At 37.6% G+C, this 16,799-nt stretch overlaps 1 protein-coding gene across 1 annotated transcript in view; it reads left to right on the forward strand.

Annotated features, from left to right (window-relative positions):
• Positions 1 to 11,289, forward strand: part of LOC108698479 (interleukin-13 receptor subunit alpha-1) — a 38,041-nt gene extending 26,752 nt beyond the window's left edge. The window contains exons 8-11 of the mRNA XM_018229992.2: positions 1,274 to 1,412; positions 3,785 to 3,881; positions 4,903 to 4,984; positions 9,821 to 11,289. Coding sequence (XP_018085481.1) covers positions 1,274 to 1,412; positions 3,785 to 3,881; positions 4,903 to 4,984; positions 9,821 to 9,928 — 426 coding nt within the window. The 3' untranslated portion in view covers positions 9,929 to 11,289. The remainder of the gene's footprint in view (positions 1 to 1,273; positions 1,413 to 3,784; positions 3,882 to 4,902; positions 4,985 to 9,820) is intronic.
• The last annotated feature ends 5,510 nt before the right edge of the window (positions 11,290 to 16,799 follow it).

The raw sequence follows: 16,799 nt of genomic DNA on the forward strand, positions 1-16,799 counted from the left end.
ATTGTTTTGACTCTAATAAGGAGAGAGAGAGTTAATTTGTCATACTGGCCCTGGCCTTGGCTTTTGTTTAACGACTAGCCTGGTGAAACACTAGAAAGGTGGAAACTCAACTATGAAGTGCCAGGATCCAAAAAAGAATAATTTCATTGGCCTTTGAATGAGGATATCGTCAGAATAGCAATATTTTGTTCTAGCACTTCATGCAGGCTTTAATCTAAAAATAAATTCAATGTGAACTCTGAAATACCATTGAACTTGATATGCTCTTATATAGTGAGGATAATAGTGGTGCTCTTTGCACTAGTGATTCCTCCACCCATCCAAGTACAGGACAGGTAAGCATAAGGTCTGCTAGTAGGCCCCTATACAGTATAAAAAAAAGTATAAGTAACAGACGGATTCATTAGCTCAAAATTGAAAACCTCCCTCCAAAGGGAGATGAACCAGTAGATGCAGATTCACCACTGTGCCATTCTGGCCTAAAATTTATGGTGTGTTCCCTTTAATCCTGAAGAGGGACTTTTATGCAACATATACTGTATCTGAGCCTTTGGTAAGTGGGGGGGTGTTAACTGGTCCCTACACCACAGACAGACTACCATGGGTCCCTGTCAGTCTATGGAATTGGGGATTTCTGTGTAAAAAAAAAAAAAAATAAATGTTTATGTTCTGGAGGATCAAATACTGTTTGTGCAACCTTTCTACATAAGCCCAACTGACTCATGTCAAAAAGGGGGTATATTTAAAGAAGCTGTTTCTGTATAATATATTCACCATGGCCTTACTCAGGGTCACCAGGACAGCAGGAAAAAACCCAGTGGGCCCCCGTCCCAGACCCACTGTTATTCCGCCTCCTTCCCGGCCCCCGGTTGCGATCAGAAAAAAAGTAGGAGCAGGGGACCCAGGGGGGTTGTGTCTGGGCCAGGGGGGGGGTGCCTGAACTATCTGTGTCTTCACCACACGGGGGGGCCCGAAGTAGTAACCCCCCAGTCCAACCCTGTACCCAGTAGCAACTAGTCATCTTTATCCAGAGAGTATTTTCAGAGCTACATAATTGTACTGTTACTGTATGATGAATAAGCACAATAAAACAGTAAAATATTTTCTGTATCCATATACAAAGTGTCGGACATAAATAACCTTCATCTATCTTATAACCTAGAAGATGTTTGAAAACAGATGATGTCTCCCCTCCCCCCCACACACAAAAGGAGGGTATTGGTAATAGCCTTTCAGCATGAGTGACTTAAATGAAATGTATTTGTTTTCACAGGCACACCACTGCACCTTTACCAGAGAATATATTTTTATACCAGAACTAACCTACACAGTTAAAGTTCGAGTCAAACCATCGTCTACAATCTCTTCAAGTGTACATTGGAGTGAATGGAGTCAAGTACATGACATTAAAGGTACAATGGATTGAATTGTCTCCACTTTAGCGATTGTATTAACTTTGTATCAACTAGAATCAGTTGAGAAAACATCTCACCAGTGTCAATCATATCATACATGAATATCAAAATTACTCTCCAGCCACAGTATCCAAAGTTGACTGGTGGTACACGGCATACAGTATATAGACACATAAAAATAAAATTATAAAAACTTGATAGAGCTACTTACAGGGCTGATGGTAAGTTACAAGATAGAAATAGGGAAGTCTTCATCAAATTTCTGGATTCCACCAAACTTATTCAGGTAGAGAATGTGGTATAATCTCATTTAATTTCAGTTGGTAACACTCAGGACCAAGCTAAAGAAAAGTAAATTGAAATATACATAAAATAAAATGTATTCTTTATCAGAAGAATAAAAGAAATAAGTCTCCATTAAAATACAAATAAATACAGTTGAAAATATTGTAATATATTTTCTTTTAAAATATATTACCATATACTGAAACAATAAAAAAATTCTATTAGAGTAGATAGTATTATAAAACTCAACTACCATGAGAAATAAAGTGAATATATATATATATATATATATATATATATATATATATATATATATATATATATATATATATATATATATATATACACATACATACACCACAAGTATCTGGAAAACAGATCCTCAATAGAAGAAGGCCATCTCCCATATAAATCAAACAATTCAATTTTTTTAAATTATTTCCTTTTTTCTGTAATAATAAAACAGTACCTTGCATCTGAGGGTAACTAAGCTGTTTAAATCTATATTGGTGGCAAAACAATCCTATTGGGTTTATTTAATGTTTATAATGATTTTTAGTAGAATTAAGGATATGGAATAAACACAGTACTCAAAGGTTTTTCAAATTCAACAGTGCAGGAATAAGTGTAAGCCCATTAAACCTTAGGGAGCTTTCTCTCTTGGGATCACTAAGAGACAAGCCGAAACGTGGCCATACACAAGCCAACCACATAGCCCTTTCAGCTTAGCCATTTTATGTATGGCTGCCTTCCTATTGTTCCAATGAAGAGCTTTTTGACCCTAACCATTAATGTCACTTACTCACTGACCACTGCAATATCTGTTGCTGTGATATCTGTATCTGTTCTTCTAGCTCTAGTCCTGGTGTACCCATGGTACTTGCTCCACTTAGCATGGCAAGACCCAGTGCAAAGCTTCCTTTTGTTGCAAATACCTTGCATGGTCAATACATTGTTTAGCACTTTTAGGGGCAGATTTATCAAGGATCAAATTTCGAATTCATGTGAGTTTTCTGAACCTCACGAACTCACATGAACTCGAAATTCGACCAATCAAAATTTATTATTAAAATCAGATTTTTTAAACTTGGGTGAATAGGATCGACCCTAAAAAAAACTTGATTCAAGTTTTATCTCTGAAAATAACTCGAATGTCAGGAAACCTGTAAAGAATTGATGATCCCATTGACTTAAATAGAAATTTTAAGATGGCAAATAGTTGAAGTTGTGTTCTGAAAGAGCCAGAGTATGATAAATCTCCAAAATCGGATTCCAATTTTTTTTAAAAAACTTAAATTGAATTTGAATAACTCCCTAGTCGAATTTGCCAGTTTTGACCATAAAAAAAACTCAAAAATTTGAATTTCAAATTGAAAAATCTGCCCCTTAGAAACTAGGGGTCCGATTCACTTACTTCGAGTGAAGGATTCAAAGTTAATAAACTTCAAATTTCGAAGTTTTTTTTGGGCTACTTCGACCATCGAATGGGCTACTTCGACCTTTGACTACGACTATCGAAGTCGTAGTCGAAGTACTGTCTCTTTAAAAAAAACTTCGACCCCCTAGTTCGGCATCTAAAAGCTACCGAAGTCAATGTTAGCCTATGGGGAAGGTCCCCATAGGCTTGCCTAACTTTTTTTGATCGAAGAATATTCCTTCGATCGTTGGATTTAAATCCTTCGAATCGTTCGGTTCGAAGGATTTTATCGTTCGATCGAAGGAATAATCCTTCGATCATACGATCGTACTATCTGCGCTAAATCCTTCGACTCCGATATTCGAAGTCGAAGGATTTCAATTCCCAGTTGAATATCGAGGGTTAATTAACCCTCGATATTCGACCCTTAGTGAATCAGCCCCTAGGTAAAGAATAAGGTTTCTTCTCTTTATTAGAGAGTTTTTGAGCAAAGCCCTTCTCTGTTAGAATATATATAGGTTTTACCGGATCATATGAGACAGCAAATTAGAAACAAATATATATATATATGTATATATTTTTTTTTTTGTTTCTTCCCTTTAATCACTGGTGAACCGAAATATTTTCATTTTATCTTTTAACTTTCACATTTCTTTTTGCATTACAGGTACTGAGGATAGTAACACCAGATTTTATTATTTGTTGATCTTTATTCCAATTTTAATATCAATTATAACAATTATCACCCTCATTTACATGAAAAGGTAAGAACAAAACTGTGCAGCAGATATTTTACATTTCACAAAAAATGTAGGAAAAAGTTTTCATACCATTAAAAAAACAAGTAATATTTATTTTGCTTGTCTATTCAAATTGTATTAAAAATATTAATAAACTCTAACTGACCCTGTTGAGTGCAGTATAATATATATATATATATATATAAAACAAACAAGCAGGTGATTGTAATGCACTTCCAATATTGGGGAAAATGGCCCAGGTGCATCCAAGAGAAATGAACACATACTGGTTTGGGATGTCTTGAGAAAGGTGTGTATATATATATATATATTTATTTATGGAAAAATAGCTGCACTCTCTTATTGGAGAATATGCCTATATCATATAAAGCAAGGCACTCCCAGGACTTTAAAATATGGTGGAAAGAAACAGTTTATTTACTATTCCAACCTTTGCGTCTTCCTTGAGACCTTTCAGTGGCTTGCTTTATATGACGTTCTATAAAATATTGCTTACACATTAAAGCGATACTGACACATTCCTATAAAAATCATAGGAACGTGTCAGTATAAAGTAAATGCTGCACCCGTAATCATTCCCCGAAAAGCCCCCCGCGAACGTGTGTGCTGCCAACCTGCTGACACTACTAACTGATCTTCTGGTTTGCTTCAGTGATGCTGGGTTGGGGTTGGCGCGATCCTTCCAAAGGCTGAATTCCTCTTTTCATATGTAATCAGTCTATGGAAGGATCGCACTGGGCCCAGCCCATCGTCACTGAAATGGCTCACTGGTCTTTTAGCAGTGTCGGAGGGTCAGGTGAATGCAGGTTTGCGGGGGATGGAGGCGGCTTTGCGGGGGGACTTTGAGGGGAACGATTACGGATGCAGCATTTGCTTGATACTGACGCGTTCCTCTGATTTTTATATGAAGGTGTCAGTATCGCTTTAAAAAGTGGTAGTGTTAATTTAGTGCAAACGGGTATGTACATTATGATTTTTTATTTATCATAATGTGCATTTCTGAAACCCTCCTTATGTCCTGCAGATTACAAAACACTGTCTTTCCTCCAATTCCTGACCCTGGGAAAGTATTTAAAAAGAGTTTTGCTGACCCAAGTGAATTGCAAGTAAGTCTTTCATTGCAAGTAAGTCTTTCACTTCTCTTCTTATCAACAGTATTGTGTAAAATAGTGTATATAAAGGGTCACACAGATGTTGCCAAAAAAGAGGTACACAAAAGAAAAAGCTGTTGCATACTTCAGTCAGTCAAGAGAATCACTTTTATAGGGGCTTCATTTGCCCTTTAAATACTCTGCTACAAGAATACTCTTGGCTATTGAGTAATTTCTTGGAAGCACTGGAAGGATGTAAAAAACAAAGGCGCAGTTAAATGCATGACACGTGTATTTGGAAACATACAGTACAGTAGCTGCCAAGCTGTCTCTTGTAACTAGGAAACTAGTAGTGCCAATTAAAGGAGAAGGAAAGCTACGGAGGCATTTTATTGCCAATAGATTAGCTGCAATAGTGCAAGCTAGAATGCTATATTTATTCTGTAGAATGTTTTACCATACCTGAGTAAAAAGCTCTAGAAACTCTGTTTGTTTAGGAAAGGAGCTGCAGTATTAATGTGGTGTGACATCACTTCCTGCCTGAGTATCTCCCTGCTCTGGGCTCAGATTACAGTAGAGAAGGGGGGGGGGGAAGAGGAGCAAACTGAGAATGCTCTTGCCCAGGGCAATGAGGTTTAAGCTGAAGGCAGGAAGTCTGATACAGAAGCCCATGTGTACACAATAGAAGGAAAGAAATGCAGTGTTTCTTTTGCAGCACTACTTTGGGGGTTTACAGGTATATTTAGATGGACCTTTCTGATAAGGCTTATTTAGTTTTAACCTTTCCTTCTCCTTTAAAGATTTTTACTTGTACTGGGCAGGGGCAGACATTGTAACTACCTTAAGGTATTGTAGGCATGCCCATTTAGATTGGTGGCAGTATCAAAATAAAGGATCATAAGCCTGTTGTTTATGTTATGATCCTTTGAAATAGGAAATCCCTCTATTGTTTGCACCTTTTAAAGTATTTAAAGTTACACTCTTACTTTCACACATTTCAGTTTGATGTTTCTTTGCCTTTAATTAAACAAAGGTAAATAAATGAAACTAAGTCTAAACACTTCGCTTTAACGATGGTAATAATGAGTGTCAGTAATTCTCTGGGAACTTTGTCCTGTTTTTCAGTTCATTTTCACAGATGAATTTACACTGCTGAAACTAAAAAATAGTTCACTTTCAAGTGTAAAATACATGAAGGAAAACACCCCATAAGCATGCAAAAATGTATAATGGAACACAGGCCTGGACTGAGATTCAAAATAGGCCCTGGCATTTCAGCTACACAGAGGCCCAAACAGCACCTCACCAGCCCACTAATTAGTGCCTGTCTATGGCAACTTACAGCAGCCCCTCTGGCATTTGCCAGAACCCATAGATTGCCAGTCCGGGCCTGTAGGAACATACAGTATGAAGCAGGATTGGAAGTATGTATAAAACCAAAATGCTTGTGACTGTTTTGCCTTAGAGGTAAACAGGGTCCATTATGCAGGGGGATATTCTGTGTGCTCATAATCTAATATCTGCCTCATAAGAACCAAACATAGCAACCAAGGAATGTGTCAGTGATAATTGTGTCAGGAACAAGTGAGCTGGTGGCAGTGGCAATTATCATAGAGTGGGGAGCACAGTGTGCCAGAAGAGGCCAAGTGGTGGGCCTCACCTCACCCAATCTGACAATGTATAGGAAACTAATTTGTTAACAGATGTAGGAATCTATCTGTTTATCATAGAACGGGCAAGAAACCTTTTTTATTTCTTTCATGGCAATTGTCAGTTGTGTACTGTGGTCAGGCTCTGTATAGCACTGTTGCTTTTTCATTGCTCATCAGCTCTTGAATGACTGTTTATTATGATGGTTGTGCAGATTTCTGCCTTGCTTGATTGCTTAATTGTCCGAATGTTAAGTGGTCCTACAGAACATTATACTAGCACAGCAGTGAGCAACAGCTGGAGTTCCACAGATTCAGCCTTCCCAACTTTAGAGATTTTCCATAAACCTCCTTAAAGTGATACTGACACTAAGAATCTTCTTTTCAAAGTATTAATCTACATCAAATGTTACCTATAGGTCCTATTTATTCTTTTTTGCGGACAGTTCTGCTTTTGTCACTAATTGTCACTTGAAGTTCCTAATCCTGACTGTTTTGCCAACATGACTGTCCATTCTTAACCCGTGAGTTAGAGTTTCTAATGCTGACGGACTGGTGTTGCATAAATATGGCTGCCCCCTCATAGAGGAACCAGCGCCAGATTTGTTTCCCGGCCGCCCCTAGGCCGCGTGGTCCGACCAGGCGGCCGCGCGGTCCTAGCGCCCACCTACACTTCCCCTTCCCAGCGCGCCGGCGAAAAAGCGCCGGCGCAGCTGGAGTCATTGAATGGGGACGCACACACAATGCGGCTGGGCGGCATGCCGCCCCTATTTTTTGCCGCCCTAGGCCCGGGCCTATGTGGCCTCGCCACAAATCCGGGCCTGAGAGGAACAGGCTAGTAAGAAATGTAATGTAAAATCATCAGGCAAATACTTTTATGGCAAAATTATAAATAGCATTCAAAGACAATGTTATGATAGATGATAAAAAAGGTTATTTTCTGATGTCAGTATCTCTTTAAACTCCAGTCACACTGTAATCTCTCTATACTCTTCACAGCATCTTCTCCTATCTCTGTTCATCATTGCAGTCCTGTGGCTTTTTAGCACTCCTCAGATTAGCCCGAGCTCTATTTACTGTAGCCCTTCATTACAGGTCACTATTTCACTATGTTCCTTATTGGAGCCACATCTGCTCATACTTACAGGCCTATAAATTCTACCCTAACAGTAATTAGCACTGTCAGATGCACATGTGAATGCTTTTTAAGCCAAAGAGGCCCTACCTTTATATCAACACCTAATATAAGCTTTATAAGGGAGTTGGACCGCCCCTTTGGACCTTTCACTTTCATGGTAACTTAACCAAGGACCAACCACAAGGGTCACTGCCACCTCCTGCTTAAAGTGGATATGGTATTTAACTATATATATATATATATATATATATATATATATATATATATATATATATATATATATATATATATATCACTTCACCTCTTTACAAGTATAATAAAGGATTTTTAAAGAACAAAACCCAGATATTAAGGAGGATTCAATACAGTAAAAATCATGTCTGCTTATGCACTTTTTACTAGATTATTTAAGACATTTATTATTTCATGAACAAACGGTCCTAGCAGTATGTCTGTGTTAAAATCAAACTGCCAATAAACTCATTGAATAAGGCTGTCCTGGACTGTGTGTTGTCACACTAACCTCACTTGGCAAAGAGGTTTTCAGAAGCAGTTTTGCAAAGCCATTTCTTTGGTGCAATATTTCTTTTGGTCTCTGGATAATGCTAATCATCCCAAAGCAGCATAAGTATGGCAGCTCCACCTATTTTCTACTTGTTTAACATTTATGTTTAAATGAACAGTAAGCCCTTCTTATAGGTTTGCTTTTTGATGGGATAAATGTGAAACGGGGACATAGGAACATCTGGATAAATATGTGAAGATTACGGCAGAGCGACAACTGACTTGTGGCTTCTATAGAAAACTGTTTTATATCATGTTAATCTTGCAAAGTTAACATGCTGCCAGCTCTATTCAAACTTCCTGTCTGCACAGTTAATATCTTAACCACTTCCTGCAGGAAAGATCGGTAACGCTAATTTAGGCTCTTTAACCCTTAAGTGCCAGAACCTCAAATGGAGAATTTACCCAAGCAACAAATTATCACTGTGTAAAAAATAACAGTGGCATTTATATAATCCCATGTTTTGATAGGTATTCACTTGTATAGGATTTTAGAGTTCTCCTCTGTTAAACTGTGGCAAAGTAACCTTTTACTCTTATATACCATGACTTATGTAGCCTCACATCACTATATCGCCCCCAAAGAAACTGCTGCATACAGATACATGCACATGTGGAACCAACAGCAATTTGAAGTGCAAATAAAACAAAACACAGAGGCAAATTAATCAAATGCTGAATTGGAGAATTCCATCAGTAAAAAGTATTCTCTGCTATGCCTATGTTGCTCTTAGTAGCCATGGCAAGCAAAATACTGCATTTGTTATAAGGATGCGTATAATCATTCTTCAGCTAAAGTCTTTGTATACTTTGTGTAATACGGTTTGTCTGGTGTTTTATTCATAGATCTCTCCTCCACTAGTGTCATGTGATCTTCCTTATGTGTTGGCTAGGAAGAGCTTGCTTTATTGTATTTATCAAATTTAAATATGCACAAAGGAGTAGGATTTATTAGAGTGTAAGAGGGCTTGACCCCAAAATAAAAATACTAAATGAGTAAATCCAGTGATTTTTCTGCTTGAGAAAGGAAAGAAATAACTTCTATCTGATGTTGTTGCAAAATCATTCCTGGAGCATTATGGTTCAGTAAAATGGCATCTAATTATAACAAACTAGTTTACTATATGTTGTTCTTAGAGATGTCAAGATATAGTAGAACATTATCTGTTGAAGAAGTCAGAGGATTTTGTTGCCTTGTTTCTCATTTTCCCATGACAGGATCGAGCTGCCAGCACACATGGGGTGGATTTCATCATAAAACTGCACACTTTAATGTTTCCAATCTGTAATCCATCCTGCGTGTGACAGGTTGATCCCAGTGAATACATAAAACGAGGAAGACGGGAGGAGATCTGCCTTTTTCCTCCTGGCATAGCGAATACTAGTTGTGCCATTTCCCTTAGCCCTTACAAGTATGCAACACATGGGAAAGTGTTTACATCTGAGCATAGATTTTAATAACCTAAAAGTAATTGATTTTTTCTCTTTTAATCCCCACAGCAATGGATAAAGTATGGAAAAGTGAATGTCTCGAGTAAACCTGTCAAAGAAGAGATTTGCTCTGTGATTTTGGTGGAGACTCCCTTGATTTCCAGCCAGGCAGAATGAAAATGGATGTTCTTCTTTCCTCGGGGCTGGAAAATGTGAAAAAGATGTTTTGTTCTTGTCAACTGTTTACTCACAGAGACAGAAAATGAAAAACATACATTGCAATTGATCACTTTCTGGGATAAAAACTTAAAGTGGTCTCCGGCAATATGAATCCACAGGAGAACAATGCCCACATGTGGTTTAGACGAAATACACAATAATACCAAATTAATAACCAGCTATGGGATTTGACCTCTGACAGATATCGAGTGACCGTCAATGCATTTTTTGCACATGCGCTCACTATTCCCACTCTCTAAATACTGTAGACCGTGTGTGTGCATAAGTGAATATGCACAGGGACTGGAAATAAAATCCTTTTTTTAATGTTGGAGGAGAAAGCAAAGATCATTTTCAGTGGCAAAGAAATTTTGTATATAAGTAAGACAATATGTGCTGCGCATACAGATATAATCAAAAGGAAATAACAATTGTTTATTGTTTGGAAACCTCGTGTGATAGAGTCTGTTGGGGCCAAAATATATATATTAAGGTGCAAGTTGTCCTGTAATATCAGAATGTGCATATGATAATTAGCATTAACTTCTAGCATATTTGTAGCTATAATTCAAGCATCAAATTTGAAAAAGTTCTACCATTCGAATTTATGTACGATTTTTATCGAGACTTTTCCCACACTGATTTCTTTGAGCTGATTATTTTATAAATGAGTTCAATTCGTGGATGGGAGTTAGGTGGACTTTGTATTAATAAAAAAATAAATTTGAGTTTTTGTAAATACCCCCCTTACAGTGGTTATAGATATCCCTTTATTAGGGACTGTATCCCCAGGGGCAGCACTGTGTATGCTAAATCTTATCCAGACTCTCCCTTTTGCAGTTATAGAATCAGGTTTTCCCATGCTTGAACTATCTAGCCCAGGGCCGCCATCAAAAAGGGTGGGGCCCTGTAAGTTAAAATTTTCTGTGCCCCCTCCATGTCAGCCCTAGACCCATTGGTGGCCAGGCCCCCCTGCAAGTTAAAAAAAACATTAATGGCCAGCCCCCCCCACAAAAGTTTTAAAAAAACTATTGGTAGCAGGGCCCCATTACACAAGTTAAAAAAAATACATTGGTGGCCAGGGTGAAAGTTTTTTTAATTACTTGATTTCCAGCCCCCCACTCAGGGAGTTGCACAGTTCGGAAGGAGGGCAGGAACTCAGGTGCCTACATATTCTTTCTGCTGATTGGTCACTGAAGTCTAAGTCCCAATACAGCTGCACAGGGATTGGATGGGTGAAGTTTGAAAATTCCCCTCCAGCCTATCCAATACCCATGCAGCTTTTCTGGGACTTAAACTTCAGTGACCAAAGAAAAGTCGAGAAAGTTGTTACAGTAAAGATGATGCCACATGTAAGCTCCGCCCTCCCTTCTGTAGTCTGCACCACTCTGACAGCAGGGGGGCCTGGCTAATCAAGTAAGGGCAGCACAGACAGGCCCCCCTAAGACACAAAAACCTTAGGGCCCAGGACAACTGTCCTTCTTGATGGTGGCCCTGGTCTAGCCCTTTCCAAAAGCAGTTAAAAGATCATTTTATGTGATCTGGGGCTATTGTTTTTCATGGTGGATGTGAGAGGGCAGAGCTATTTTCAGGGGTGTTGTACCACTCAGAAACAATTTAGTGGATTTCTGCCTGTTTTTCAGAATGCTGAAAACTGGGCAGAAAGTTTGGAACCAGACAGCTACTTGAAAAATTAGGCTGATCAGTTCAAAACTGGACAGGTGGCAATCCTAGGGTAGCCATTCAAGAAGAAAAGGGCGAAACGCCATAGGTTTATATAGCAGATATCAGATAAATTGTAGAGAATGAAATGGGCTTTTTTCTTACACAGGAAGATAAAGTGCAAAAAGCAATGTATGCCTCTCTACAGAATTAGAGACTGAAAATCTCCCTCATATAAAATAGGGCGTAGAAATTTGTAGGTGCTTTTTCAAAAGATACAGACTTTATATGTAAAAAACGTTCACTTTCTGAAACAGATTTACTGGTTCTTTAAAATGTGTCTACCTGCCTCCTACTGTTAGTGTCACAAATACAGTGTGTCAGAGATGTCTACTCTACCCCCCTCTTTTAGTAGTGATATTATTTGTGGTGCCTCAGACACATCTCTTTCCCTCTCCTTTATTATTATTAGAATTTATGATGTTGCTAAGAGTCACAAGGCCTCTCTCTACTAGCAGAAATAATATTATGGTTGCTCTTTCTGCAAGCTGCTATTGTTTTTTCTCATTGTATTGGTATTACAGTTTGGGCTCCTCTCCAACTGCACTGATTATATGACAGTGAGTAATCTTCAAAAATTGTAGTGTCTCTCACAAGCAGGGCAAGCAGTGAAGTTTAAAATTTAATAGTAGTAAGTTAGGTTGAAAAAAGACACACGTCCATCAAGTTCAACCTTTTAAGTATATATATATATATATATATATATATATATATATATATATATATATATATATATATATATACACACTGCTAGTTGATCCAGAGAAAAAAAAATAGTATATTTGCACTTTTTTTCCTGTTAAAAGGGACAATTGTAGCAGTCCAACAATCCAATGTGCAATTGGTTTTACAGTAACATTTCTGAGTACTAGTAATATAGTTCCTGAGCATGGTACATCATACTCTTATACCAGTAATGGTGACATAGTCACTGTTCCTGAGCACTCTGCAGCCATTCTTCAATACTTTACAATTATAGATTATGTCTACTGTCACCCCAATGTGGTTCCCTTCACCTTGGAACAGATTGAGGTGGGCCAAATTTTAGCAGAGAAATGGAGCCCCCAATTATGCTTAATATGGCAGTAAAAAGTGCAATCAGATTTCGATGGAGATGAATACTTGAACCCTCCATGGAGTCCAGGTTACATTTTAATCTATATAAGGATACACATTTTATTTTCTATTATTTTCTATTAGAGAGACAATATTTGCAGTTAAATTAACCAGAGTTTTCATATAGGCTAAAACTTTATTTTAGAAAAAAAAACAGATTTGTGGAATGTACGTATATATGTATATAAATGTGCGTGTAAATGTGTCTGGTTATTGCTGATGTTCCTAACTTATGTCAGGTAATAAAATTAAGAGAAATGTATGTCGATGAGCAGTGGAAATGCTTGATAAGGTGGCCTCTGGTTTTAGGGGATGGGGTGTTAGTAGAGAATGGGTGTGATGGAGATGGAATGCGAGGTGTTAGCCTTCTGTGCAATGTACAATCAACAGCAGTACACTGCCTAGATTGAACTGACTAGATCTCCAGCTGAACTTTCTCTGAATGAACTGACAGCAAGACCTGAGCTGTATATAAATCATAGTGTCCAGTAGTTTTACAAAGTGTGGGTTGTGTTCACTATCCCTGTGGACCTTTTCCACATTTTTGACTGTCTGTGTGTTTCTGTTGTACTGATCTGTATATAAAGCTGTACTTTCATTCTTCATATCATTGTTTGACATTGGACATATCGATATTTGTGCATTAAAATAAAAGATGTCTGGGTTACTATTTACTGTATACTGTATATATAAAAGTTGCAACCTATGAGATAAATATCAAACTGAAAACGCAGGAGACAACAATCGATTCTAGTAGGGGGATACTGAAGAAAATTAAAGAGCTGATCTTGGGTTCCTAGAATTTGCATACTCAAGCCTCATACCAATAAACGGTGAATATATATAGGAAAGTCATCACCCTTAGGCTTTGTAGTCTTGTTGTAGAGTATGCAAAAATATATAAAAGTGGTTTATTGTAGAGACACATTTAAGGGTAATTGCTTCCCCTTTCTCAATTTCATTGCTATAAATGGTTCCTGCTATCTATGTTGTACAATGCAGCCTAAACTCTAAAAAAAAACAAAAGGCATGTTACAACAATCCTTTACTAAATCAGGTTTTTTACTATAAAACTAAAAGCAAATGTACTGACATTTGCCAGGTGCCTCCACTAGTTGCTAATGAGCAGAGTTTGGATGCAATAAAAAGTTCTGGTATAATCTCTGCTTGAGAACTGCATTAGCATTCATTAAATATACACAGAAAATCAATTATCTATCTGCCTAAAAGTGTCAATACAAGCTCATGTTAATATTAACTACTGAAAGAAAAAGTAGGGGCATTGGGCTCAATGCATTCTTTTGGTTCAAAATACTGTGAAGCAAAAGAATGCTATGAAGTGCTTCAGTAAAAACCTTACAGGGGTTCTCTACTATTGGGATGACTTTGACGTAGTTGGCCAGCTTAAATATATTGCAATATATGGACAAACAATCCCTGTTTTGTTTAAAGGGTAAGGCATTTTTCAGTAGCAGTATGCACAAAATGTCTCTGTCTTAAATATATTGATAATGGGTTGAGTGCAGAGGAATCTTGTATTTGTCTATATGTATTTTGTGGTCACAGCCTCATTGCACCCCCGCATAATGGTTTTAAAAATTAGTGGTGAGCACAACTTTCCCTTGTTTTTTATCTCTACTATTGGGGGCAGATTTATCAAGGGTCGAATTTCGAAGTAATGGGAGTTTTTTTTAACTCCTATAATTTCGAAATTCGAATAAAAAAAGACCAAGCGAAACGTATTAAAAATTTCTATGTTTTTTTTCTGCGGGTGAATAGGCTGTATTAGTTCAAATTGTTCGAATCGAAGTAGCATCGTATTCGATCGAATTCGATTCAAAGTTTTACAAAAAAAAAATAACTTTGAATTTTCAAAGTCCACTGATTGACTCCAAGTAGGTTTTAAGAGGTCCCCCATAGGCTAAAACAGCAATTCAGCAGGTTTTAGATGCCGTATGGTCTAAGTCGAATCTTTAAAGAGACAGTAAATCATAAATTCCGAATTTTCAAATTTTTTTCAAATTCAAATCAAATTTGGACTATTCCCTAGTCAAAGTACATAAAAATAGTTCGAAATTGGAATTCTTTTACTTTGAATTTTCACTTTGACCCTTGATAAGATGTCTATCAAAATGCTGTTCATAACTGCACCAAGTACTCTGTTTGTTTAGTAAAATTCACCCTTCCTTTCTTTCCTATGATCAACATTGATGTCAGATATGATTTCTGTTGTCCAGGACAATGCAGTTCAGTTAAAGTGACCACCACAGTAGTGTCTAGCAGTGTATCGGGACTTGTTTTTTGCATTTTTTTTGAGTGGCAACAGTCTTCTTTCTGCGTAATACTGTATTCTGTTTTGACATTATGCATTTTTTTCTGAGTGATAAATACATATCCTGAACATTTTTACATTTGCTTACAACTCACATGGTAAGTTTCATTTAAATATAAGCAGCATAATAAAAGTAACAATTCATATATATTAGTGCATATCACCCCCTAGTGGCCAAACATTGTGTTTCTGATTCTGTTCTGAGAATTTGTATTTACTTAATTTAAGCAATAGTGAACGCATAGATTGCAAGCACTGCTATAAGGCAATTGTTCCCAAAGCAGAGTAAGGGGGCGCCCAACTGGAAGGCTGATAAAAGTTAAATCTTAATAGAACTCAAAAGATTGTGAGTAATTTCTCCAAAACAAAATAACCTAAATATAATTAAAAGTTCAATCCATTTATTGGGACATACAGGAAAAGGCCTGACTCGTTTCGTGCCTGTTGGGGCACTTACTCAAAGGCTTATTGGTTATTATTTTTTTGGGAAATTACTCAGAATCTTTTGAGTTCTACTATGTACTATGCACCCATGGACTGGGGTGAAATGTTAGTATAAATCTTCTCATCTTTACTATTTTTTTTCATTACATTTATTATTATATATCGATATACAGTGGTGCTATCATGAGCCAACTGCATCATTTCTGTTTATAAAAGTTAAATCTTGGTCACCTTCTCAAATGCTAACATCTTATTGGTTGCTATGAGTTACTGCTCCTGGGCAAACTTAGGGGCAAATTCACTAATATGCGAAGTTGCGCCCGGCACAACTTCGCCGCACTTTGCCGCATTTCGCCAGGCGTAGTTTCGCCAGCGCTCCGCAAATTCACTAAAATCCGAAGTTGCGCACAGGGGTAGCGTAAGGTTGCGAAGTTGCGCTAGCGTTGATTCGCTATGTAAAGCGAAGTTACGCTAGCGAAGGCTAATTTGCATACGGCGCGAAATAAAGGAAAAAGGTGCCTAGAGTAGAAAGGTTTGGTGGGGGGTTGTGTAGAAAGATTTACTGGTGGAAATCAGGTGGGCAGAAGCAGAATATAGAAACTACAGAGTGGGTGATAAAGTAAAAAGCAGAAAAGCACCCAGAGCAAGAAATGGGGGCATGAGGTTGAAGAAAGTTCATAAGAATAGTCTTTTATTTCATGACCAATTAAAATCAACATCGAAGCTTAATATTGACTACAGTTCTCATGGGGATCCAAAATTTAAAATTAGTTATGGTGGTCAGTGGGCCTTGATGGCAAAAGTATAACCAGGCTTCCATTTTGTATGTGGAAAGTAGGTACTAGTCAGGTAACTAATCATTAAAAGAAACGAAAGTCAGAGATAAAAAATAGACAAGAGGAGTACAATCCCAGGGTCCTGTGTTAGCAATTACAGTAACTGAGGAGTTGCAAATTGGTGACTTTAATCTCTAAAACAGGACCTTGGAATTGTCTTGGAACCTTCTCTAATTTTCATGAGAGTAAATTCACAGTTTAGTTTAAGGTGGAAATATAACTATACTGCACAAAAGATGGACCAGGGAGGTGCAAAGGATCACAGAAAATGGAGCATTAACAGGGTAATACTGGCATCAGTGACTCCCTCACAGACTGGCATCAGTGAATCCCATTTTGAAAGCTGGAAATATGCAGAAGAGGAAGGCAAATAATTCCG

This window comes from Xenopus laevis, chromosome 8L (genome assembly GCF_017654675.1).
Source record: "Xenopus laevis strain J_2021 chromosome 8L, Xenopus_laevis_v10.1, whole genome shotgun sequence".
Classification (NCBI taxonomy): Eukaryota; Metazoa; Chordata; class Amphibia; order Anura; family Pipidae; genus Xenopus; species Xenopus laevis.